The 25,095-nt window shown below is 39.6% G+C and overlaps 8 protein-coding genes across 8 annotated transcripts; 6 read left to right on the top strand and 2 right to left on the bottom strand. All coding sequences in view use genetic code 12, as the record gives it.

The window, feature by feature from the left end:
* The first annotated feature begins 989 nt into the window (after positions 1–989).
* On the top strand, positions 990–2,984 carry RJT20DRAFT_65127 (aromatic amino acid aminotransferase II). Its single transcript, XM_064921103.1, has one exon. The coding sequence runs from the start codon at positions 1,345–1,347 to the stop codon at positions 2,875–2,877; it is 1,533 nt and encodes a 510-aa protein (XP_064772092.1). The 5' UTR covers positions 990–1,344; the 3' UTR covers positions 2,878–2,984.
* On the top strand, positions 2,985–4,579 carry RJT20DRAFT_65128 (aldo/keto reductase). The gene has a single exon (XM_064921104.1). It carries the CDS (start codon positions 3,091–3,093, stop codon positions 4,144–4,146), a length of 1,056 nt encoding a protein of 351 aa, XP_064772091.1. The 5' UTR covers positions 2,985–3,090; the 3' UTR covers positions 4,147–4,579.
* On the top strand, positions 4,471–6,187 carry RJT20DRAFT_65133 (aldo/keto reductase). The gene has a single exon (XM_064921105.1). It carries the CDS (start codon positions 4,796–4,798, stop codon positions 5,849–5,851), a length of 1,056 nt encoding a protein of 351 aa, XP_064772090.1. The 5' UTR covers positions 4,471–4,795; the 3' UTR covers positions 5,852–6,187.
* An 827-nt stretch (positions 6,188–7,014) lies between these two features.
* On the top strand, positions 7,015–8,274 carry RJT20DRAFT_65108 (aldo/keto reductase). The gene has a single exon (XM_064921101.1). The coding sequence runs from the start codon at positions 7,117–7,119 to the stop codon at positions 8,176–8,178; it is 1,062 nt and encodes a 353-aa protein (XP_064772089.1). The 5' UTR covers positions 7,015–7,116; the 3' UTR covers positions 8,179–8,274.
* Positions 8,275–9,274: 1,000 nt separating this feature from the next.
* Positions 9,275–9,735, top strand: RJT20DRAFT_131482 (NADP-dependent oxidoreductase domain-containing protein; the record flags this gene model as incomplete). The annotated part of the gene is made up of 1 exon (XM_064918014.1): positions 9,275–9,735. A coding segment is annotated over one exon (461 nt), but the record flags the coding sequence as incomplete, so codon positions are not given.
* A 163-nt stretch (positions 9,736–9,898) lies between these two features.
* On the bottom strand, positions 9,899–12,865 carry SYG1 (Syg1p; the record flags this gene model as incomplete). The annotated part of the gene is made up of 1 exon (XM_064918663.1): positions 9,899–12,865. The coding sequence occupies one exon, from the start codon at positions 12,863–12,865 to the stop codon at positions 9,899–9,901; it is 2,967 nt and encodes a 988-aa protein (XP_064772087.1).
* Positions 12,866–13,664: 799 nt separating this feature from the next.
* RJT20DRAFT_131480 (triacylglycerol lipase) lies at positions 13,665–16,096 on the bottom strand. The gene has a single exon (XM_064918013.1). It carries the CDS (start codon positions 15,757–15,759, stop codon positions 13,795–13,797), a length of 1,965 nt encoding a protein of 654 aa, XP_064772086.1. The 5' UTR covers positions 15,760–16,096; the 3' UTR covers positions 13,665–13,794.
* A 1,521-nt stretch (positions 16,097–17,617) lies between these two features.
* On the top strand, positions 17,618–21,441 carry RJT20DRAFT_65101 (putative aminophospholipid-translocating P4-type ATPase). The gene has a single exon (XM_064921100.1). It carries the CDS (start codon positions 17,804–17,806, stop codon positions 21,323–21,325), a length of 3,522 nt encoding a protein of 1,173 aa, XP_064772085.1. The 5' UTR covers positions 17,618–17,803; the 3' UTR covers positions 21,326–21,441.
* The last annotated feature ends 3,654 nt before the right edge of the window (positions 21,442–25,095 follow it).

Raw genomic sequence — 25,095 nt, 5'->3', positions numbered from 1 at the left:
TGAATTGTATTTCACAGATTGTAGCAGATTATAGAGTACTTATGAGTTATTGAAATCCTGGTGTACTTGATAGTAGATCCCATTTCAGAACAAGAATAATGATTCTTGAGTAGAAAAGGTACCTATATAAGTGTAGAGGGTAACTGTAGTGGTAACCACTACACCAAAGTCAGGAAATGGCTTACAGTGGTTTACCGGAAAGAGTTATTAGGAAGCCTAATAATTTCGTGGGAATATTCCCTTCTTGGGTGAGACTCTTCTTTATAGATTATTTGATAAAGACGTGGATCATTTTACACAAGTAGCCACTGGCAGTAATTTTCACCACTGGTACTCAGTTGTATTAGTAGTAATAAGTCATACTATTAGTTCCTAATAGCAGCAAATCGCAATGTTGTAGTGGTAATTAATCATTGTTGTAGTAGTAGCTGTGGTAGTAGTTTGTGGTTGTAATCAGTAGTACAAACATAAAGAACTGTAATATAAATAGGGAAAGAGGTAGATATCGTAGATTATAAAGATAGCAATTGCGACCTTCTGCACGTTCCTTCTTTCCTTTAAGAGGTAACATCTTTATTCCTGGTTCATTGAATAGTATTGTTGATACACCTGTGGATGGTGAGGTTTCCCACATTTCTTTCCCGTACAATAGTGAACAATAGTGATTATATAAATTACTCGTATGACACTTAGGTGGGATCTTTGAGTATCTTATTGTTCTTCTCTACTGATATTCTTTGTTCTTCTCTTATGGGAGATCCTCCTGTGGAAAGATACAGGATATGTACATTTCATACAGTTGGATAGTACACACATACAAATATATGATAGATAAGTAGATATCTTTATACTATTAGATTAGATAACCGAAATGCCTAAATTTCACATTTTGGGACGGCTCGAAGTCTCTATTCTCCAGACTCTATCGCAGTCGTTCTTGGTTCTTGTCTATCTAGTTGTAATCCCTTTGTCTCCTTCCACAGCTCGTCCTTTTACTCTTCTTTTTCTCCTCCTTCCCTTTCTCTTCTGAGGCATGTTATCCCCTATTGCTCGCTCCTTGACTCTCCTCACAATTGTCCTTGTGCTTGCGATAAATATGAACTCCACGATTGGCAATCGCACCCACCACAGTTATGGCTGCAACTGATATTGGATTGGCTTACAAATACATAGAAACACCGATATGTGGTATTTAAGGTTGGTATTATCCCTTTATATAGAATTCTATAGATCAACTGAATCTCGATCTGAAGCATAATTAAGAGAATCGCTATTTTTAGTTAGTTCTCGGCGATATCTATTCACCCTTAAGTTTGTTCTGTCTTTTATCCTTCTTATCTTACAATGGCTCCTTCGTCTACTGCCACTTCATTACCAGTGCCTGTCGCACCCATTCCGTCTATTGATGCTCTTATCTCTCGAAGAGCAGCAAATCGTACCTTCAAGCATTTCGCTGCCAGTATCACCGACGGAGCACCCAAGAACTTCAAGCCTCACCCTAAACCATTGGCACTTAGTTTTGGTCGTCCAAATGCTCAGTATTTCCCAGTGAAGAAGATAACCGTTGAGGTAGATGATTATCCATTCCAAGACACCCTCTTCAAGAATGAAGAGAGAAGCCAGAAGCCCGTTGTCATCGAAAGATACCCAGAAGACTCGGAGCTTTTGGGAACAGGAGAAGCTCTTCAATATGGAAACATCGTAGGACTCCCTGCATTTCACAAATTCTTAACTAACTTTGTTCAAAGAATTCACTCGCCAGCATACGATGATTGGGAGGTCACTGCTTCGAATGGTGCTGGAGAAGGATTGAATAAGGTTGCAGACGCTCTTATTGATCCTGGTGATGTGGTACTTTTTGAGGAGTTTACCTTCTCTCCTTTCGGTAACAACGTCAGAAATGTAGGAGGTATTCCAGTACCTGTTAAGATCAAATTTCAGAAAGAGGAGGATGACGGTATCTCCGCCGATATTGATGTTGAATATTTGAGCCATTTGTTAGAGAATTGGGATGAATTAAAACCGGAACTCAAAGGCAACAAGCCTAAGGCTTTCTATACCATTCCTACATGCCAGAACCCTACTGGATTAACTCAATCGCCTGAAACAAGACAGAAGATCTATAACTTGGCTTCTCTTCACAATTTTATAATCATTGAGGATGATCCTTATGGTTATTTAACTTTACCACCATTCGCTGTGCCTGATGTGGAGTCCCTCAAGAAACACGACGTCAGCATTGACGACTACCTTCAAAATCACTTGGTGCCATCATACTTAAAATTTGATACAGAAGGAAGAGTAGTAAGAGTTGAAACTTTCTCCAAAGTATTTGCACCTGGCTTGAGATTGGGCTTTGTTGTTGGACATCGCAAGATTATTGATGTCATTAAGAAATACTCGTCAATTGTCACCAGAGCCCCTTCGGGTCCTGCTCAATTGTTGCTCTTGAATATCATTGACCAGAAATATGGGGGAATTGACGGATGGTTGGAGTGGATACTTAAGATGAGATTGGCATATACTCATAGAAGAAATGTCCTTATTAGCAGCATTGTAAATCTGGAAGCGTACAAATTAGGCTATATCAAGGTAGTCAGCTGTGATGCTGGAATGTTTGCTTCTTTATTGGTCAATTTTCCTCAGGGTACGGACAATATTCAGAAGATCAATTTACTAAACTACAAACTTCTTCAACATGGTGTCGCCGTTGTTCTTGGACATAAAATGGCCATTGATGAAGATTTCAGTGAGGGAAGCTCCAATTTTTTGAGGTTAAGTTATGCTTGTTTGGATACTGACGACGAGTTGCACGAGGCTGGTTCTAGATTGTCAACTGCCGTCAAGGAATTCTTTGACAACGGCTTAGAATATTAAACCTAGATAGCAATAAAACATAACTGGTTATCATTATCAATGCTAAATAGTGAAAAATTCGGCGTTGTGCCTAATCGGGATATTTCCGAGATTTGGGGATATACTCTATGACAAATACCACAATCATTCTCGAAATACTATAAAAGAGGTGCAATATCTCAATTGAGACACTCCATTGCGAATCCAAATGTGTAATCAAATAAATTTGTTGAGATGTCAGGTGTAATCGAATACAGGAAATTAGGTGAGTCTGGATTATGGGTGTCCCCCATTATCGTAGGATGTATGTCTTATGGAGACAAAGCCTGTATAGAATGGGCCATTGAAGACGAAGATAAGGTGTTTGGTATCTTGAAGAAATGCTATGATAATGGTATTAGAACATTCGATACCGCAGATGTCTACTCTAATGGAAAGTCTGAGATTTTGTTAGGAAAATTCCTCAAAAAATACAACATTCCAAGAGATAAAGTGGTCATTTTAACCAAGTTGTTCTTCGCTACAGATCCTTCCATTCAGGGGTTTGGGTTTGGACTGGAAGCCAAATTTCCAGCTTATGAGTACTCCAATTCAAAGGGGTTGTCCAGAAAGCATATTTTTGATGCTGTTGAAGCCTCGGTGAAGAGATTGGGTACCTACATTGATGTTTTGCAAATCCATAGATTGGATAGAAGCACTCCCAAGGCAGAAATCATGAAGTCTTTGAATGATGTTGTTTTGGCTGGCCACACAAGATATATTGGAGCTTCTGCTATGAAAGCTGTTGAGTTCGCTCAATTGCAATTCATTGCTGATAAGAATGGCTGGTTCAAGTTCATCAGTATGCAAAATTATTATAATTTGCTTTACCGAGAAGAAGAACGTGAAATGATTCCATTCTGTAAAGAGAATGACTTTGGAAAAGTTGGTATCATTCCATACTCGCCAATTGCCAGAGGAATTTTAGCACGTCCTGTTGGCCAAGGCTCCTCTCAGGGTAGAAATGCTTCGAATGATCCTCCGCAAGCAAGATTGAAGTTAAATGATATTTCCAAGGCTGACGAGGAGATCATTAACAGAGTGGAAGTATTATCCAAGAAGCATGGGGTTAATATGGCCGTTATATCATCAGCCTGGGTCTTAAGTAAAGGAGCTATTCCAATTATTGGTTTAAACTCGGAAGAGAGAATTGATGATGCCATCAAGTCTGCTTTATTCAAGTTGACCGATGAGGAAATTGCTTATCTTGAGGAGCCTTACGAGCCTAAAGCGATTGCAACCAATATGTAGAGGGTATTTCAATTGTGTATCAACAGAGACTATATCACAAACATTTGTAGTATTAAGGAATTCTTTTTGTATAACAATGTTTTGTATAAGCACCGAAATTATATCCTTACCCTATTGACAGTGTTGGAATATCAGCGATGTCTTCCCCAGCAGTTACAAGGTGCTATCTATACGTCAGGTGTAAACGTACTTGTCGAATCTGATTCTAGGGGCATCTCCAAGTTGTCTCACGTAGAGCCTTTTGTAAGATGCAAAGGTATATGCGTGGAACGAATGAAACGAATAGCTAACTATTTCAAAGATCCTCTGTATTGGCATGTACAGACGACCCTAACCTTGTTAAAACCCAGCGCCGTCCAATACCTCCTATCACCGAGTCATTGAAAGATGGCTTAGTATACTTTGTTATACTGTACTTCGTTAACTGACTCATTATTGAACTCGGCGTTGCCAAATAAGGAAAGCCCGTGTCGACTGAAGGAAGTAGTAAACATTGATCGCAGATCACAAACCAATTGCAGTTGAAGTATTATTGGGCCATTTGGGCCATTTCATGTAATTCATTTAAGAGTAGCATGGCCTGGAATTGTATAAAAAGGGTAAGAATTTTACGGTTTTTCTATTTTAATTTCCCAGAATATTGTCTACAATGGCGGGTGTTATTGAATACAAGAAATTAGGTGCATCTGGTTTATGGGTGTCCCCCATTATCGTAGGATGCATGTCATATGGAGATAAATCTTGGGCAGACTGGGTCATAGACGATGAAGAGAAGATCTTCGGAATCTTGAAAAAGTGTTATGATGTTGGAATTAGAACATTTGACACTTCCAACAACTACTCAAATGGAAAGTCTGAGATTTTGTTAGGAAAATTCCTCAAGAAATACAGTATCCCAAGAGAGAAGGTTGTTATTTTGAGCAAGCTCTACTTCCCAAGTGACTCTACCACTCCTGGATTCAAGTTTGGGCTGGAAAACAACTATCCAGCTTATGAGTACGCAAACTCGAAGGGTTTGTCTAGAAAGCACATTTTCGATGCTGTTGATGCATCTGTTAAGAGATTGGGCACCCATATAGATGTTTTGCAGATCCATAGGCTTGATGAAACTACTCCAAAGTCTGAGATTATGAGGTCCTTGAATGACGTTATCTTAGCTGGTCACGCAAGATATATTGGTGCCTCTGCTATGAAAGCTGTTGAATTTGCTCAATTGCAATTCATTGCTGATAAGAACGGCTGGTTCAAGTTCATCTCCATGCAAAACTATTACAATCTACTTTACCGTGAAGAGGAGCGTGAGATGATTCCATTTTGTAATGATAACGTCCTTGGAAAAGTTGGAATAATCCCCTACTCCCCAATTGCCAGAGGCATTTTAGCCCGCCCTCTTGGTCTGCAATCCTCCCAAGGGAGAAATACTACGACTGATCCAGTCCAAGCGATTTTGGGTTTAAGCTCTTTAACAGAAGCGGAGAAGAAGATCATCAATAGAGTAGAGGAGATATCCAAGAAGCATGGCGTTAGCATGGCCGTTATTTCGTCTGCTTGGGTGTTGAGTAAAGGTGCATTCCCTATCATCGGTTTGAATTCCGAAGCAAGGGTTGACGATGCTCTCCAATCTGCCTTATTCAAGTTGACTGATGAGGAGATTGCTTACCTCGAGGAGCCTTATGAACCAAAGGCCGTTGTTAGAAATAAATAGTTTTTTCTATGTGTGTTTACATAGTGTAAAATAACTCCACAAAGTCAAGAAATGATAATTTGCAGCTATTTTCACGTCAACCCGTCATACGGATTTCTGGGTATGGGTGCGAACAAAGGACACAATAGGAGAACTTGTTAGCTATGCAGGTTTGTACTCATTGGCCCATAAGAATAGCAGCATTGTACTGGTCCGTTTGGGCGACAACCAACCGTCTCTGTATATTCACATCAAAGTGCTTAGCAAAATTTAAACTATTTGACGTATGTCGCACAATTGCAAAATAATGCCACACCTTTGCTACCCCGTATTTCACCATAACGTAATTAATTATCAATCTTCGCCAGCAATTTATGATATTTTCAGTAATACTTCGGCTCTATGGCTAGAATTGGAAGGGGTGAGATCAACTTGAAAAATAGTGCTTTCATTGCATTTCTTCTTCATGAATTTATCTCACCTGTGATTGCTCATTGTTCTCTTTTTAGGAATACTGTGCCTAGAGAACTTTGGGAGGTGGGAAATGTATATCCATGGCTTTTCATTGTCGGGCTCTTCTTCTTCTGTTATCACAAAAACCTATAAGTAGTTCTAATGAAGGGACGGGGAATTACATTGTAATACATATACAATGGTTTTGTAAAGTTGATTTGTCCTTTTTATGTGAATAACCAGTACAGTACCTCTCATGTTAGTGACATCGATATTGCTATAATATGAAAATATTTACATATCTATCATTTGCACACGTTCATTATTCTTAAATTCTACTTACTACTTTGAAAATAAATACCTGAAGCAACTAAACTTCACAGAACTTTATCGAAGACCCAAAGGACCGAATCCCTTGGAACAATAACATAGAAAATATTACTTATTCAAAATACTCTCCGCCTGTCTAAGGGCCACTCCCAAGTTAAGCGGCAGAGACAATCTATTGTCCTTTCCATTATCTATTCTACCTGCCTATCTAGGATACCTCCGAGACATGTAATGAATATTAACCGATTTCGAGCCCTGTGGCATGTATTGATAGACAACTTTCTCTTACTAATTGCGTAGTGGGTTGCATGCAATCGTGTAGAGGGGATGAAAAATCTCCAGTCTTTGATATGAAGAAACGATTTCAGCCCCTATCCGTGGGCGACGCTGAGTAATGTAGTTCAACTGTAAACCATTGTATATAAATAGAGGTGGAGTTCTCCTATTCCGGTAATTGAGTCTTTCTGAAGAGAATCAACTTATATAGATCATCTGTAGTTATAATGTCTAGCGCTATTGAGTACAAGAAATTAGGAGCCTCAGGGTTATGGGTATCTCCCATCATCGTGGGGTGCATGTCTTACGGAGACAAAGCTTGGGCTGACTGGGTTTTGGAGGATGAAGAAAAAGTCTTCAAAATCTTGAAAAAGTGCTACGATGTAGGTATCAGGACGTTTGACACGGCTGATGTGTATTCCAACGGAAAGTCAGAGATTCTCTTGGGTAAGTTCCTTAAGAAGTACAACATTCCAAGAGAGAAGGTTGTTATTTTGACTAAATTGTTCAACACCGTCGACGAAAGTGTGGAAGGATTCAACTTCAAAAAGGAAGCCGAATACCCCGCCTACGAGTACTCCAACTCAAAGGGTTTGTCCAGAAAGCATGTTTTTGATGCCGTTCAAGCCTCCGTCAGGAGGTTGGGTACGTACATTGATGTCTTGCAGATCCATAGATTGGATAGAAACACTCCAAAGGCAGAAATCATGAAGGCTTTAAATGACGTTGTTTTGGAAGGACACACCAGATACATTGGTGCCTCATCCATGAGAGCTGTAGAGTTCGCTCAATTGCAATTCATTGCTGATAAGAATGGCTGGTTCAAGTTCATCAGTATGCAAAACTTCTACAACTTGCTTTACCGTGAAGAAGAACGTGAGATGATTCCATTCTGTAACGATAACGAGTTCGGAAAGGTTGGTTTAATTCCATGGTCTCCTATTGCAAGAGGTGTTTTGGCCCGTCCTCTTGGAGTTCAATCTTCCTACAACAGAAACTCCAACACTGACAGAGGACAGCCATTATTTGGTTTGAACGATTCCTCGGAACCAGATAAACAAATTATCAACAGAGTTGAGGAAATTTCTAAAAAGCACGGTGTCAGTATGGCTGTCGTTGCCTCTGCCTGGGTTTTAAGTAAGGGTGCGTTCCCAATTATTGGGCTCAATTCAGAAGAGAGAGTTGACGATGCTCTTAAGTCTCTTACATTGAAATTATCAGATGAGGAGATTGCTTACTTAGAGGAACCATACCAACCTAAGAAGATTTACGGATATGTAACTAATTGAGTAGTTTTTTCGATTTTCATTAACTTAGTTGATTTAAGAAATATATAATCATCAAACTTTTCACTATATGTAATGACGGACTTCTTCCTCAGATCTCCGTATTCTGCAAAAACATTTGTGTGAACCAATCAAACCAATCATTTGGGTCCAACCATTCATTCATACGGTCTCTTGTGAAAAATAAATATACTCATGTGGTGTAATACCATAGTACCATTGAATAATGTAGCCTATATTCATTCAAAGGCGAAATGGAGAAGTAGACAAAGTAGAAAAGTGCAATTGAGAGAAGAGTTTATGTGTATGCACATCGATTCCCCACATAGAAGTATAAGGATACCCAAAAATGACTATTGCTCCGTCCAACCAATCACCAGATGATTGTGCGGCCCTGGAGTCGAATGCAGGCAAGTTAGCATTGCACACACAATGCTAACTTTAGTAATGGAAACGCACTAAACTGTAATTGAATGAGCAGCTTAATGAATTGGGGGATGAAGATGGTTGTGGTCTCGTGGTATAGGGGTATTTAGGGGTCGCAAGTTCCCCATGATTTGATTATAAGCTGGTCTATTCGGCAGTGTTAAGTTGATAAGAAGATGTAAGAACCTTTAAACCCAATCAGGATGTCTCAGTCGATTGAATACAAAAAGTTAGGATCTTTAGGTTTGTGGATTTCTCCAATAATAGTAGGATGCATGTCGTACGGAGACAAGAGTTGGTCGGGGTGGATTATGGACGATGAAGAGCAGAGATATTGAAAAAATGTTATGATGTGGGAATTAGAACATTTGACACAGCTGATGTATATTCTAATGGGAAGTCGGAAATCATATTGGGAAGGTTCTTGAAGAAATTCAATATCCCCAGAGAAAAGGTAGTTATATTATCAAAATTATTTAACACTGTCGATGCCTCAACCCCAGGATTCAATATGGCAGTAGAAAGGAACTATCCAGCCTACGAATATGCCAATTCTCGGGGATTATCCAGGTAGCACATCTTCGACGCAGTAGAAGGCTCCGTAAAGATATTAGGTACCTACATTGATGTGTTGCAGATTCACAGATTAGACTATACCACCCCAAAAGCAGAAATGAAGGCCCTTAATGATGTTGTTTTAGCTGGTCACACGAGATATATCGGTGCCTCTTCCATGAGAGCAGTTGAGTTTGTTCAATTGCAATTCATTGCTGATAAGAACGGCTGGTTCAAGTTCATCTCCATGCAAAATTACTATAATTTGCTTTACCGTGAAGAAGAACGTGAAATGATTCCATTCTGTAATGATAATGAATTCGGAAAAGTTGGTTTAATTCCATACTCACCAATTGCTAGAGGCGTTCTAGCTAGGCCAGTTGGAGTTCTTTCTACCCACAATAGAAACACTGATGTTGACAAGACTAAGAAAAGTATGGGATTAAGCAATTTAAGTGAAGCAGATATTGAAATTATTAACAGAGTCGAAGAGATTGCTATCAAACGCGGTGTCAGCATGGTCGTCATCTCTTCAGCTTGGGACTTCAGTAAGGGTGCATTCCCTATTATAGGCCTTAACCGGAAGATAGGGTATTGGATGCCCTCAAGTCACTCTCCGTACATTTAACAGTTGAAGAGATCGAATACTTAGAAGAACCTTACAAGCCCAAGAATAGAGTTGGATATTGAATAAGTAATAATAAATAATAGAACTATGAATGATAAAATGTGCACTCTAAGTCTAGCTTTCTTGGCCTTCTATGACTGATGGTAACTTACTGCTTTTCTTGGTAACGAACGAAACGTCATTATCCTCTTCCTCCTCCTCATCTTCATCACTGAAGTCGTCAAGAGCAATGGTAGTCTTTCTTCTTTGAAAATCCTTGATGTGCGCCTTGTTCAATGCATCACTAATAGTAGAGAATGTGGACTTACGGCGTATCAATTGAGGTGCAAATGATGCACCGGAAGGTACTCTACTTGTTGGAGGACCCATCTCTTCGTCACGGACAGAGTTGGGTGGGTATTGGCGGCTGCTAATGTATGAAGCATTCGAAAGAGCTGAGCTTCTTGATTGTCCCGTAGTCCTTAACCTTTGCAAAAGATCCTCGTCCTGGTCTGAAAAGTGAGACGTATACCTCAATTCAACTAGTTTTTTGATGGCCTTTTCTACTCTAGGGGATACAGTATATGGCAAGGGAGAGTCCTTCGAGGCTCTGAATAAAATAACGTTTGTACAGTGTTCATTCTCCATTCTGAAAAAGATCCAGATAAATCTTCTAATAATTTCTGCTGTAGCAATGAAGAAACTCGTTACTGCCAGCTGTTGAATTTGGTTGCTGAAAAACGCATAGAATATCCACTGAAATCTCAAAATCACGTCAGCAACAATTGCAACATAGTAATAAATTGGCTTCTTGAAGAATAAGTTGTCTCTCAAGTACTTATTTCTGGAACCACTTTGAAGAAGAGACCAATCCATAACGATATCCCAAGATGCCGCATAAAGGGAATTGATAATTGCAAATACTATAAACGTAACTCTGTTCTGAGGTAATCTGTCTATACGATAAACACTCAATAAGATGTAATATAGAGCAGACACTGCATACTTCACCATATTTGCCAAGTGAGGAAACCAATCGCCCGTATCCATATAACGTCTAACACATTGTAAGAATCTCCAAATACTAGGTAATGTACTGAAGAAACCCATAAGTCTGGACTTGGAGGAGCCACATACGTCATTTTTCGATCTGTCTGCCCCATCACCTAATAATCCGTTCCAATGATGAGCATATAAACAGAAGAAGAATGATAGATTACCCATAGTGTAGGTCAAGGAACACAATATGTCTCCTAAGAAGAAATCCCTGAATTCGACTGGATAAAGTCCTGAAAGGAATAATCTCCAAAGGGCAATTTGTAGCCATTTTCTGGCTGACGCGTACAATTGGTTTCCTGGCCACAAGAAGATGACTAACATTACTCCAAAGTATATCCATGGCCAGTCCCTGCCAGCGAATTTATCGGGCCAAAAATCTTGGAAGCTGAACCACATTATCAACGATAAAAAGCAAAATCCAAATGAGGGAAGTAGCCAAAACTGTCTATAATTTAGTGCTGAGGCTATATCAAATTCGAAGATAAACTTATAGTTTATTTTAAACCGATCAAATACAGCCAAGTTTATTCCAAATAAAATCAAGACAAAATTAAGCAAGAAGAATCCTCCCCAAATTTGAAGCATGAACTTAGCTTCTGGTAACTCGTTTGTAAATGTCTTCCGCACTGCTACGTATAATCCAAGCACGAATAGAGGAATGCCAAACCCCATCATGAATCCAGATGCAAAGAATGATTGGTAATAAGTTGGCTGCCGGATATCATTATTATTCATAGCGTATGCGATGCTCTTTAACTTTTCTAAAGAATGCTTTCTGTCAGTCGTCTCTGGGTCAAAGAAAGCGATGAATAATTCTTCAACATGATTAGTAAGTTTATCAAGCAAGTCGCTTGTCTGAAAGTACGAGTCTTGATCAATTTTCTTCATATAAGTGGTAAGGATTGATGTGTTTTTCATAGTCTTGTCAAACTTCTTTGTGATCTTTCTAAATGCTGTTCTGTTTAAGATCCTAAAGGACCTCAACAAAGATAATGCTCTATAATGCTCTAAAATGGCAACTTTAAGTTGCTTTCTAGCATACAAATAAGGAACACCAAAGTGTTGTTTCTTTGTAGTATAGTCTCTTCTTTTATTTTGTTTAATCTGGGCAGCAGTTTGCTCTTGGTGCCTATTAGGTATGTTTCCTGCGTTGGTCTCCTCCGAGTCTATCGAAGACTGGTCATTTTCCTCAAATGTGAAGCCGGCCATACCATTCCTTATTCTATTCTCTTCGTAGTTTGGATTAAATTCTTCCAACTTTGTTGTCATCGAAATATCACGGTCGTTATTTTTCTTCTTGAATCTATCAAGAAATACAGTTGATGGCAACGAAGGAAGCTCTAGTCTGTTCAAAGATGACAATGCACTCTTCGTGTGGAAGGCTAAATCGTTCACTCTCTTGTAAATCTTATCAGGATTTCCTCCTGAGCCGTGAGTGGACGAATCATGTCTTGATTTTTCCATTAGTATGGAAGCCTTGTGATCTCTGAGTTGGTACAACTGATCTTGGATAAGCAAAAAGCGTTCATAGACCTCCTGTTCCTTTTCCCTGAAGAATAGATCGACTTTCTCTAACTCCTTATCCAACCAGTGGGTAAAGCGTTCTTTCTCCTGTTCATACTCTTCTTTCTTATCTTTGGATTTCGATGAAAACGATTGTTTGGAGAAGTTGAATATTGACGGCCTTCTGAAAAGTGCTGATCCTGGACCAATTGATCCATCTGCATTATTGTTGCTAGTATTACTGGTGGTTCTTAACTTGTTTAATTTGGATCCCTTGTTTGAAAGGTCCTGTTCTCTCGCCTCGATGTCATCTGAAACTGCAGACTCATTGTCAAGAGTGTAGGATGGAGCATCGCCTTCCTGGGGATTCAATAAAGGAGTTCTGTCATTTCCAACCAAAGCATCTTTACTAGCTTCGATTTCAAATTCATCTTTGAGCTTAGCCGTCCTCTTAATGAACTTCTTTCCTGACTTGTAGTCCAAGTACTGTTCTTTCCACTCGGGCACCAAACCTTCGCTTAAAGACTCTCCAAATTTCATATTTCGCTTACTTTAAATTAACGATAACGTTATATATCCATGAGAATACAAGTTAACTAGAGCGGACGATACACAGAGCGATTTCCCGAAGTTTTAGGCAATAATATACAATATAATAGTCTCTGTTGCCGGAATCTTAATAAACCAACGAGTAATCTTACTAAAGAAGCGTTATCTCCATAAACCATCAAATTGCTAAAAAAGTGACAGCATTATTTTGTGCATCTCTTTTTCAAGTTAATGAAGGAATAATGAGAGACGCTGCACGTGCTAAATTGGGCGAGTTTGCAGCCTGTTGGAAGGGGGAACGGAGGCTTTTAATGATCGTTCTTATTGGTTTGGAGTTGGAACAAGGAAGGTACTGGAAACTGTGGTGGAGTTAGCCATTGTGGACTGAAAAGAAGTTATGGGACATATCTAGCAATGACATTTGTGTACACCCATAGAAGCGTAGATCCGTAGTGAGCATGCACCGAAATATGTCAAATGTTACAATTTACATCATATATGTATGCATCTGTCAAAAGCGCGTCTAGCAGCCAGTAGTTGCATAATAAATTAGGTACTAAAGGGTTAAGCCTTCAAAAATGGAAAAGGTGGAGATTCGGTTGGCTGCAAAAGCACTACAACGTGGTCCAATTCATGCTAAGATTTTATTTTTAATTACGACAGCTCGCTACTTGTAGAGGCAGATCTCTTATATAGCAATAGCAAGCTTATTGATTTCAGTATTATATGTCAATATTATATACCATACTGGTCTATACTTGCTACAATACCGTTTATTGATTACAATACGAGATACCCCTGTGAGTTTGCATTTCTAAATTACTTAAAGCGTCCTTGTAAAGGGAGTATGTCTTAATTAATACTATAACTGAACTGATACTACACAATTGAAGCATTTGACCAGCAAACCGCTGCTTGTTCTAACTTTCGTACCTGACGTATAAAGCGTCAATAAAGTGTGGGTGTTTAATTCCTGGAGCTTTGGCCACTCTGAAACCTTCAACTGCTTCTTGCACTGACCAACCAAGTTTCTCTACTAAATAGCAGCAAATTAAGAATCCAGTTCTATTGAAACCGTAATGGCAATGCACAGCAATTAATGGATCATCGTCCTCATTAGTGCTCAATATATCATCAATCAACTGAATAAACCTTCTAATCGCAACTTGATCGGGCACTACCTTAGACACAGTTGAACATTTATAATACTTTATCTTCTTAAATGATTTCGGACTATAAGGTGGGATGTCAGCAGAAATATCCACAATTGCAATTAGATTACCAGCAGGATACTGAGGACCCCTATTATCCTTATTTGGACCATAAAATATTTCTTCCACGATAGTAGGAGAGTGATTTAAGTCCTCTTCACGCAAAGTCTTCATTCCTAGTAAGGGCGCTATGTCCTTACCACCGTGACGTGTGATATTTGTAGATATTGGTTTTAATTGCAGCCACTTTAGCTCGTTCTTCAATCCCCACTTGTCTCCAGAGATTCTGGCCTTCACCTTTAGTACCCAGGCAGGTGATAAGTGCAATCTTTCGGGAAACTTCGCTTCTACATGGTTCAAAATCATTCCGCTGATAAATTCGGGCTTGGCTATCAATAAGGAATGGCCAGCACCGTTGATCTCTATAGCCTCTGAAACCTTTCTATCAAATGTTTTTGTCAAAAATTCATGTGTTTTATGAATAACTTGAGGTGATGTCAACTTATCCTCGCTTCCACCAATAAATAAGGTCTTTTCGTAGACGGTCTTGTCCTCTGCATTATCATTAAACTGTGAAATAGCCGTGAGTAAATCTGAGTATTTAGCCTTCTGGAAACCGTTGACATATTTTAGCACAACGTTTGAATTTACGTCCATATTCCAACGCAATTGGCGCAACTTGTTGTAAATACCTGTACTGATATTGTCTACCTTCGCCAATTGTCTCAAAACACTGGAACTCTCTAAGCCCTCTAATCTATCCCATACTCTAAATGAGTTGAAAAACCATGGCAAGTAGCTAAATACGCTGAGCATCGACAATGTTTTCGGATTATGGGCTGTTTCCTTCTGTATGACGTCATCAGTAAATGAAGGCGGAGAAAGTAAGATCAAGCCCTCTACTTTTTGCTTTGGCAACTTTGCAGCCACCTTCACAGACAAATGGGTGCCCATGGAATGGCCTATTAAAACAACCTTTTTTTCTTTGGGTATATTCTGTTGGATGAACTCATAAACGATGTTGACGATATTTTCGGTTTTAAAGTCATCCCAGCTCATCAGCTTGATACTCTTCGAAATCCGTTCCTTTTCTGAATCTTCAATAACTGAGACACTCTTCAGATACGAGTCGAATGTCAATTTTGAGTTTCCGAATCCTGGAAGGTCCAAAGAGACAATCTCCAGGCATTGTGACAAGAGCCCAAATAAGGGCTCAAATTGAGACATTTGTCCTCCCAATCCATGAATAAACACAAGTATAGGCGATTCATCAAGTTCTCTCAGAAGATCAATGTCTTCTGGGGCCATCTGGTTAGCCTCATTGCGCATGAAGTTGACCAACGGATGAGGAATATGGATTGAGTTCAATGTCACACTGTCTACTGATAAAGAAGGCTGTGAAGTTAAGTCTACATCAACGATTTTAGTGTATTTGGCTATTAACGAGCAGTCGTTGGGTTCTGACGTCAACACGTACTCTTCAAAGGTGTTTTTCTGTCCCAAGATCATGATCCTTACGAACTGCCAGAGTTTCTTGGAGAAAGTATCGGTTTTGTAATATTGGCTCTTGGAGAGTGCTAGCAACTGGTCTGCTGCGAGGTTGGTCGACGACACATTGGCCGAAGATGTAGCGGAAACCGCGAGAAGTTCCAGGGAGTCGTCTTCAGACAGCATGTTATGTCGCTAACTCAATGGTATATTATCCAGAAGAAGTGTGGTGTAAAAGAATGATTTTAAATTAAATTAACCGCTTTAATTCCTTAGTGATTTTTGTGTCGAGTTCTTCGAAGGTTTTCTGCAGGATTGAAGATGTGATGGAGGTGTGGAATGGATATGAAAGAGGTGGGAATAGGGTAGTGTTAATTAGGCGATAGTTGTTCAAAGTTGATAGGGGTACTATTTGGATATGGTTTAGTATGGCTATGGACTTGAATTTTGAAAAAACAGGAAGGAATATGGTAATGACTGGTGCCATGTGTTGTGCCTTCTGATAACAAGTGGTATTATGCAGTACTCCGAGTGTTAAGTAGAGTTGTTAGTTAGTGACTACTAGAGAAGTATGGGGTAGGAGGTGGATGGGGAAGGACGGCGAAGTCCGAAGAAGGTATTAAATGGCTGATAGAGCCTCTTTGGCTTTGAAGGAAAACTGTGATCCTTTTTGGTTGGGGAGCACTGGAGAAAATGCCATATATGCGAGTCACAATGAGTTTCTGGTTGGGCCAAAATATATGATGGAGTGGATCTTATCTGCATCAAGAGAGTTATTGATTTACAACTCTCTTTGGTTCAGAAAGCATGAGAAATGAACTAGAAAATTCTTAATATTGAAGGTCATATCATCTACTAGTGTGTTTTCGATATAACCAAAAGATATATAACTTCTCGGAATATGCTAATGCTGCGGTATAATAGATATTCCTTTTGCTGCATTCGCTTAACGAAGCGATAAAAATAAATTTATCGATCTCCTGGCGATGTTCCTGAAATAGACAATTCTAGAAACGTACCAAAGCTAAGAATATAATTGGCGGACCTTGAAAATGACAGATACCCCTTTGCAGATCTTCCACACAGTACCTTTTCAGAGAGGAAAGATACCTTTATCGACTCCTCCAGCCCACTCCCAGTTTCATGAAGTAATGCTTCAGACTAAATCGTATAGCAAATTTCAGGGCATTTTCGGGGGAATTTTCAAAGTGGGACCATCTTGTTTGGTCCTCGATAATCAGGCACTGCAGAAGTAGCAAAATCCTAGGGAATTAGTAATACTCGCATCAAAGGGATTCATATAGGATGTTCCTACAATGTTTCCAATTATTTGTTTCTTTCACTATATATGAAACTTTTTATACTCAATGCTGCCGTTGTTGCAACTCTGGGACCCTTTCGGGAAATCTAAACTTAGAAAGCCACATATTAAAACATAATGGAACACAAATGACTGCCTCAGGATACCCAGGGCCTACATACAAAGAGGGTTCGGGTGCAATTGTACATTATTAAGAAAGAGAACAAAAACTTCAATTCCATTTTCACTGTCTGACCAGCAAACTCATTGAGTACCAATATCTAACATAGTCCTCGCGGGAAGTATAATAATGCATATTTGCCTATAGTGCATTACATACAATGCATCATATTTCATGTAATTTAACAATTATCATAATTATTCACCCATTCAGTATATTTCAGTCCCCACTTTCACTTTCTATATATTTCAAATTCAAGGTTTTAGTGTACTCGAAATTCTGGAACTCCAGTTCCACGGCAACCTCCATACTTAACACACATTTTACAACTTACATGTTACACAACAACTCACCACTTACTTACTCCTACAACTAACTACAAATAACTACAACTAACTGCAACTTGCTAACTAACTACAACTAACTACAACTCACTAACTAACTACAACTCACCAACTCACTAACTCACCACTACCCAACTCACCAACTACCCAACCTCCAACTCACTAATATTATGAGGAGAGCACCTGCATACCACCATGTTTATACATTCCCTCTATGCACTCTGTTGTCTCACTCCGAACTCGCCTATATACAGTGACCTACAAAAGATTTAATGAATGGTGTTCTATAGTGTTTTTGTATTTAGATGCAGTTGATTGTAGATAATAGTTGAAATAAGTATTGTTGTCTTCGTTATTTCAGTAGTCGGAATCACTAGATCAAATCCACATCTACCCACAATACCGATGTCGCGGCGCTTCTCGGACGCGCTGTTCGAAGACCTCGAATCGTCATTGGATAAGGCGTTGAACCAAGCCTCCAACAACTTGTTTCTGTCATATCCCAACAGTGTCAATGGCGGCAACGGGTTCAACTACAACGACTCGCGGCATAACTCACAGGGATCCGCCGGGGCGATCCCTCTCACTACAATGCAGCTGTTTCCCGATAACGGGTCTGGTCTTGCTGCCGAAGAGCATGACGACTCTTCTCCGTTGATTGCCAATGGCAACTCCAATTATTCGAATCATAGTCGGTCATTTTCATCAACATCTTCCCTCAACGTCACGGCAAGGAGTATCTCGATGAGCTCCCGCCGTTTTCTACGAAAATCTATCAACTTTTTCAGATCGGCAAAAAGAGAACTTAACCAGGATCGTCTAAGACTTTCAAGTTCGGACACAAGAGGAAACAGCATCGATGGTGGTAACACAGAAAGATATATATCTCCTAGACCAGGAAGAACCACCACGACATACCCATCAAACGCAATCTCAAATGCTAAATATAATCCAATCACATTCATCCCAATCATCTTATACGAGCAATTTAAGTTTTTCTTTAATCTCTACTTTCTAGTCGTTGCATTGTCCCAGATCATACCGCAGTTGCGGATAGGATACCTCTCTTCATACATCGTGCCGCTTGGGTTTGTGTTGACCGTTACCATGATGAAAGAGGCTGGTGACGATATCGCAAGAAGACGTAGAGATAGAGAGCAAAATAATGAGCTCTATGAAGTGCTCAACAGGAGTTCCGGCAATTCCCTCACAAATGAACTCAAGTTGGTTTCCTCTAAAAATTTGAAAGTCGGCGATTTGGTCCGCTTACATAAAGATACCCGTATTCCAGCAGATATGATTCTTCTTCAGTCATCTGATAAAGACGGATCGGGAGAAGCTTTCATCAAGACAGATCAATTGGACGGAGAGACTGATTGGAAGCTCAGAATAGCAAATAATGCTTCCCAATCTATGACCGATGTGTCACAAATTATAAATACCATTTCGTTGATTGTAGGAAACCCTACAAAGAGCATTCATCACTTCAACGGAAAACTCATCTATCATCCCCAGCTGTCGGCCGGGTCAGCTTCTCCTTCTACAAACAACGAAACATTTGCATTGACAGTTGACCAAACACTTTGGGCTAACACTGTCTTGGCATCCGGAACAGCTATAGGTATCGTCATATACACTGGTATAGAAACCAGACAATCGATGAATACCACAAAGACAGGTGTCAAGACTGGTTTGCTTGAGTTGGAAATCAACTCTTTATCCAAGATTTTATGTTTTACCGTGTTTCTTTTGTCTATATTCCTTGTTCTTGCCCATGGTTTTCCGCTTAAGTCAGGTTGGTACATTGACATAATGCGCTTCTTGATTCTCTTTTCCAGTATTATTCCAGTTTCTTTGAGAGTTAATTTGGATTTGGCCAAGTCAGTTTACGCTTCTCAAATTCAAAAAGATAATGAAATTCCACAGACAATTGTCAGAACTTCCACTATTCCTGAGGATTTAGGAAGAATTGAATACTTATTGTCTGACAAGACTGGCACATTGACCCAAAATGATATGGAATTGAAGAAGCTCCATTTAGGTGCAGTGAGTTACGCAGGAGACACCATGGACATTGTTAGTGACTATATTAACAATTTGACAGCTTTCCTGGATTCGAAGTCACCCGGGTTGAAGAAGAGAGACTTAAGTTCAAGAGTATGTGAATTAGTCACCACTTTGGCACTTTGTCACAATGTTACTCCAACTTACGAGGATGAGGACGATGAGATAGCAGGGTTAGTTACATACCAGGCCGCTTCGCCGGATGAAATCGCCATTGTGAAATTCACAGAGCTTGTGGGTTTAAAATTGTTCAAGAGAGACAGGCACTCAATCTCCTTACTTCATGCAGCCACTAACCAAACGTTTAACTATGAAATTTTATACAACTTTCCCTTCAGTTCTGAGACTAAGAGAATGGGAATCATAGTGAAAGACATCCAGAAAGATGAGTTGTGGTTTATGCAAAAGGGTGCAGACACTGTCATGGCTACAATTGTTAATTCAAATGATTGGCTTGATGAGGAGACTGGAAATATGGCCCGTGAAGGTTTAAGAACGTTGGTCATCGGAAGAAAGAGGCTCAGTGCTAACCTTTACAAGGACTTTGTCGATAGTTACCAAAAAGCATCGCTCGCAATGCATGACAGAGAAGCTCAAATGCAGAAAGTAGTCAGTCAGTACTTAGAACAAGACCTCGAACTTTTGGGGTTGACTGGTGTTGAAGATAAATTACAGAAGGATGTCAAAACATCAATCGAACTTTTGAGAAATGCCGGTATCAAGATTTGGATGTTGACAGGAGACAAAGTGGAAACAGCCAAGTGTGTTTCAATTAGTGCTAGATTAATTTCACGTGGACAGTATGTTCATCAAGTCACAAAAGTGAGCCATCCTGAATTTGCCATGAACCAGTTGGAATACTTGAAAACAAATTCCAATGCTTGCTTATTGATTGACGGTGAATCCCTTGGAACATACATGAAATATTTCAAAAAGGAATTCTTTGAAATTGTGATCAAATTACCTGCTGTGGTCGCTTGTCGTTGCTCTCCACAGCAAAAAGCGGATGTTGCATTGATGATAAGGGAGATTACAGGTAAAAGAGTTTGCTGTATCGGAGATGGTGGTAATGATGTGAGTATGATTCAATGTGCCGATGTAGGAGTAGGAATTGTTGGAAAGGAGGGTAAGCAAGCCTCCTTGGCTGCTGACTTCAGTATTGATCAGTTCTGTTATTTACTGAAATTGTTATTATGGCACGGTAGAAACTCCTATAAAAGATCTGCAAAGTTGGGTCAGTTCATCATCCATCGTGGTTTACTTCTTTCAGTTGCTCAAGCTGTTTACTCCGTTTCGTCACAATTTGAGCCTTTGGCCTTGTACCAAGGATGGTTAATGGTGGGATATTCGACATTTTACACTATGGCACCTGTCTTCTCCTTGACTTTGGACTGCGATATAGACGAGCATTTGACTCGTTTGTATCCTGAATTATATAAAGAGTTGACGTTGGGTAAATCTTTATCGTTCAAGACCTTTTTCATGTGGGTTGCTATATCACTTTTCCAGGGTAGTATTATCCAATTGCTTTCACAGAAATTCCAGACTTTGGCACAGGACAAGTTCACAACCATGGTAGCTTTGTCTTTCTCCTGTTTGATTTATAATGAGTTAATCATGGTCGCTATGTCTATCAATAGGTGGAATAAGGTTATGATGAGTACGATAATTGTCACATTTTTAATCTACATTGGATCCATCCCATTCTTGGAGGAGTATTTTGACTTGGCCTACATCACTTCGGTCAGCTACTTCTGGCAGGTTGCAGTTATTTTGTCAATCAGTTTATTCCCCGTGTGGTTATCACAGTACATCAATAGAAAATTGAGACCACCAAGTTACGCCAAAGTCCAGACTGATTGAATGGGCCGACGTTCGCTTCGGGTGCTAGCTGCTCTACGTAATAATCGAAGTAATGTTTACATAGAGAATTTAATAATAATATTAATAATTAATAACAATAAGATTCGTAACCTGTGTTTATGTTTCCCAATGATATGATGTAGTTCTTCCTCGGTCGTAACTGATCGCGTCAAATACATCTGTTGATGCCAATAACGGACTTCACGGTACACGTCCGATGGCTCGCTCGTATAGACGTGTGTCTCCAGATGAAACCAGGCTATGTGAGACGTGTGACAACACGTCTGCAGAACTCGAAGTCACTCCACTATTGGCTACATTTATGTTTATTGCTCAAAGAAACTGATTCATTGGGTAATTGGTAAACAATAATAGGGACGTGTACTAATGCAGACGTGGAGCGTGTGACAAGAAAAAGAACTAGACGTGGAGCGTGTTGATGAAAGAGATATAAAAGGAGATACCAATACCAGAAGCGGACTTGTTGTTATCTACAGTTCTGACGCACCTGCTGAATCAAGATGTCTATACCCGTTGTGTATGCTACTGTTGTATAGGCGTATACGGAGGAGATAATATACCTGAAAGGAAAAGTGCAACAAATTAGAGTTCGATATGTTTCAAAGTGATATCGTAATTAAGTTTATAGTTACAAGAATAGCTGGCCCTGGCCCTTTCAATTAGGACAGAAGTAAACATATGCAATTTGCCCAGCAGAGGGGCCAGAGAAATCGACCTCTATCTGCTCTGTCTTGTGGGAATCTAGTATTGAAAATCTTAAAAACAAACTATGGTTCACTTGGGAACCTCTGTTTTCTAAATGGCCCCAATAGGTAAGAGTTCGTAATAATAGTCAAGTCGTTTCTTAAACTTGCTGGTACATATTTACTTGGTGCTTTGAAAGAAATTATACAGTATTAATGAACTTTATGCAATTTAAGCAAGTTCATATTGATATACAAGTTTAGGGAAGGAGAGATTGATGATTGGGTCTTCGTTCTGATACAAGAATTCTTGCCAAAGAATGATAGCATATCTCTGGGTATTAGCCCTCTGACTGACAACTCCATCATAATTTCCAATAGTTAATGCAACGATGTGAAAAAACACATCTTACAAGCTAAATTTGTCTTATTTTCGTGCATGTTAATATTGTAGGTAGTATCAAAGTGGTTGAGTGACATTTCGAATATTGAATTGCAAGGACTGACACCGAATGGGAGTCAGTCATCAACATTGGGCCGTGTTCGAACAACCAAATTCCCTTTGAACCCAAACCCAATGATTTCGCATGTCGCACCTCTCTTAAAACAATGGTATTTTTGTAATCCATTTCAATTCTAGAGAAGGTAAACCAATATTAACTTGTACGTCGTTTAAAAAGTATACCGTAATCTACATCAACATGCCCGATAGTCGGGGAGAGAGATGAAAGTAGAAATGTTCGCAACCAAAACAACGGAAAATCCTACAATCTGCGACACAATGTCCCAACTAGGCCATCAAGAATTCCTGTAGTAGATAGAGGGGGTGTAGGATAAGCAGTGGATATGCCTTGTCACGATGGCCAAGTACGCATGACAGATGTACCGCAAACTATAGAAAATGTCTTGGGTATATGGAAGAGAACGTCAGTGGTGGGGACGCTTAAGAGAATAGGTTTCTAATAGCCAGAACGGATATCTCAATGTGGAGTAACCTTCGGAAGAAAGATCCGCTAAAGTTCTTGGTAGCGCCCCAAGCCCAGTGCCCCGATGCTTATAACTAATTACTGTAACTTCCAAACACCATTCCCCCGCTTATCGTTAGAATAACAGACACTTACCAACTCCTTGACAGCACTTACATGACTCTCCAAGCAAATCTCTCTATGCTACAGTTCCCGAACAACGGTTGTAAACCATGGTAGATCACAGCCTCCTATCCTAGCACTAACTAAGTTAGTGTCACTCCAATGCATATCGCTACAAATTCCCAATCTGGACCTGGCTCGTATAGCCGGTGCTGCTGCCCTGGCATCACCATTATGTCTCCCGAGTTTACCCCTGTATATCCCGAGCGGTTGCACACTACTGACAGTTAGAACTCAGATACCCAGTCGTATAGACAAACACACCAGATATCCCAATTCCATTAACAAATATGCCATCCTGCAGATCTTCCTATGATCCCACATGCTACATGCCGTCCCAATCGAACCACTAAGAAACATAAAGTTTTTGTTGTGGTTTTCCTGTATGCGCACAATCATGCAACATCGCACTAACTTTGCTACAAATATTTTGTACTGCGTTGGTAAAGTGTGTGGCATTCTTAGTAAGTAGTCTGTCATAGAGAGGACTCGATATATAAATATGGGAAATCCTGATAAGTTGATTACAATTTGCATTCGATGGTTAATATCACCTATAAATTTGCATTAGTCTCAGCATGTACACCATTCAAATGAAGCCTTTCCATAGATCTGCCCCAGCTGTGGTGTTGGGATACCTCGCTTTGTCTGCCACTCTTCCATTCATCTTATCATACAAAGAATCCCATGGAATACCTACTACCGCCAAGGGCACGATAAGCCCAAGAGCGTTATTCAACAAGATCTAGTTTAGTACCATTAAACACATCCTGCCCCGCCAGGACCCAATTGGTTGCTCCGATTGGAATCTACGTTACAGTCCATACGATGGACTCGTTTATTGCTTTTCATGGGTTTTTGGTTGTACTATTTGTTTTCATGGTAAATCTGGATTTTGGTTGCACACATTATTATACAATTACTAAATGCCAGGGACTTCGGCATCTGAGTGGTATCCGAGTTATACCCTTTCTAATCACTTTTTAATTCTTCGCCTAGTTAGTCATTCAATAAAAAATTTCCTTATATTGAACTTGAGTCTTGTAATACTATCTTCAGTCTAGTGGTTATGGAGAGATGCAATTTTTAATGGTTATCGCATATTGGCATATTGGGTTCCAAAAAAATGCGTGTGAGCTGATTCCCACGCTAAGAAAAAAATCCGCCTCCGACAGAATTTGGGCAGTAGCTCAACAACAAAGTGGTTTAATGACATGTATAATTAGGTCTCAACAATCCTTAGTATTCGTAAAATAAGTCGTTCAACTGATGGACGAACGGCTTATCTAGTTTGTCGGTATAAAAAAAGTAGCAGCATCTGTTGGTAACTACCAAACAGAATTAGTATGGGAGAACAAAGATTACCTATGTTCAGCCCTGTAAACCACATATACTCCGTGTTTCGACTCAGGACCCTAATTTATTAAGATTTCAGGTCCACTTGCAGGGCAACCGGTGCAAATTAGAGCTTAGTGATTACTAATGCAAAAAACTACTTGCCTACCCTAAATCTTCATGGTGCATTATCTCTTAGTAGTCTTTTGTTCCACACTTCTCACAATAATTAAAACGAATTGCGAAACTTTCGCCCGAAGATTGTGCTATGTGGAGAGAATTGCATAGTGACTCAATTCGGTGGGGGGACAAGTTACACCTTTACATATTATGAATTCAGTATGGATAAGGGGAGTTTAACTTTAAATACATAGTGAGTTCATAGTGAGTTCATAGTTAGTTCATAGTTAGTTCATTCTTTAGTCAGATACAGTTCATAGAGGTTGAGGTAGCAAAAGTCACCAGATGTATTATGTGTGGGGTTATACTCCATTATCTTTTAACACTATTACAAGGCAGTTTAACTTTATAGTTCATAGTTAGTTCATTCTGTGGTTCTTCTGTAGTCAGATACGGCTCATAG

This window comes from Scheffersomyces xylosifermentans (assembly GCF_036884685.1).
Source record: "Scheffersomyces xylosifermentans strain CBS 12540 chromosome Unknown RJT20scaffold_8, whole genome shotgun sequence".
Taxonomy (NCBI): Eukaryota; Fungi; Ascomycota; class Pichiomycetes; order Serinales; family Debaryomycetaceae; genus Scheffersomyces; species Scheffersomyces xylosifermentans.
The sequence above is the reverse complement of the archived record's forward strand: the minus strand, read 5'-3'. Positions and strand labels throughout refer to the sequence as shown.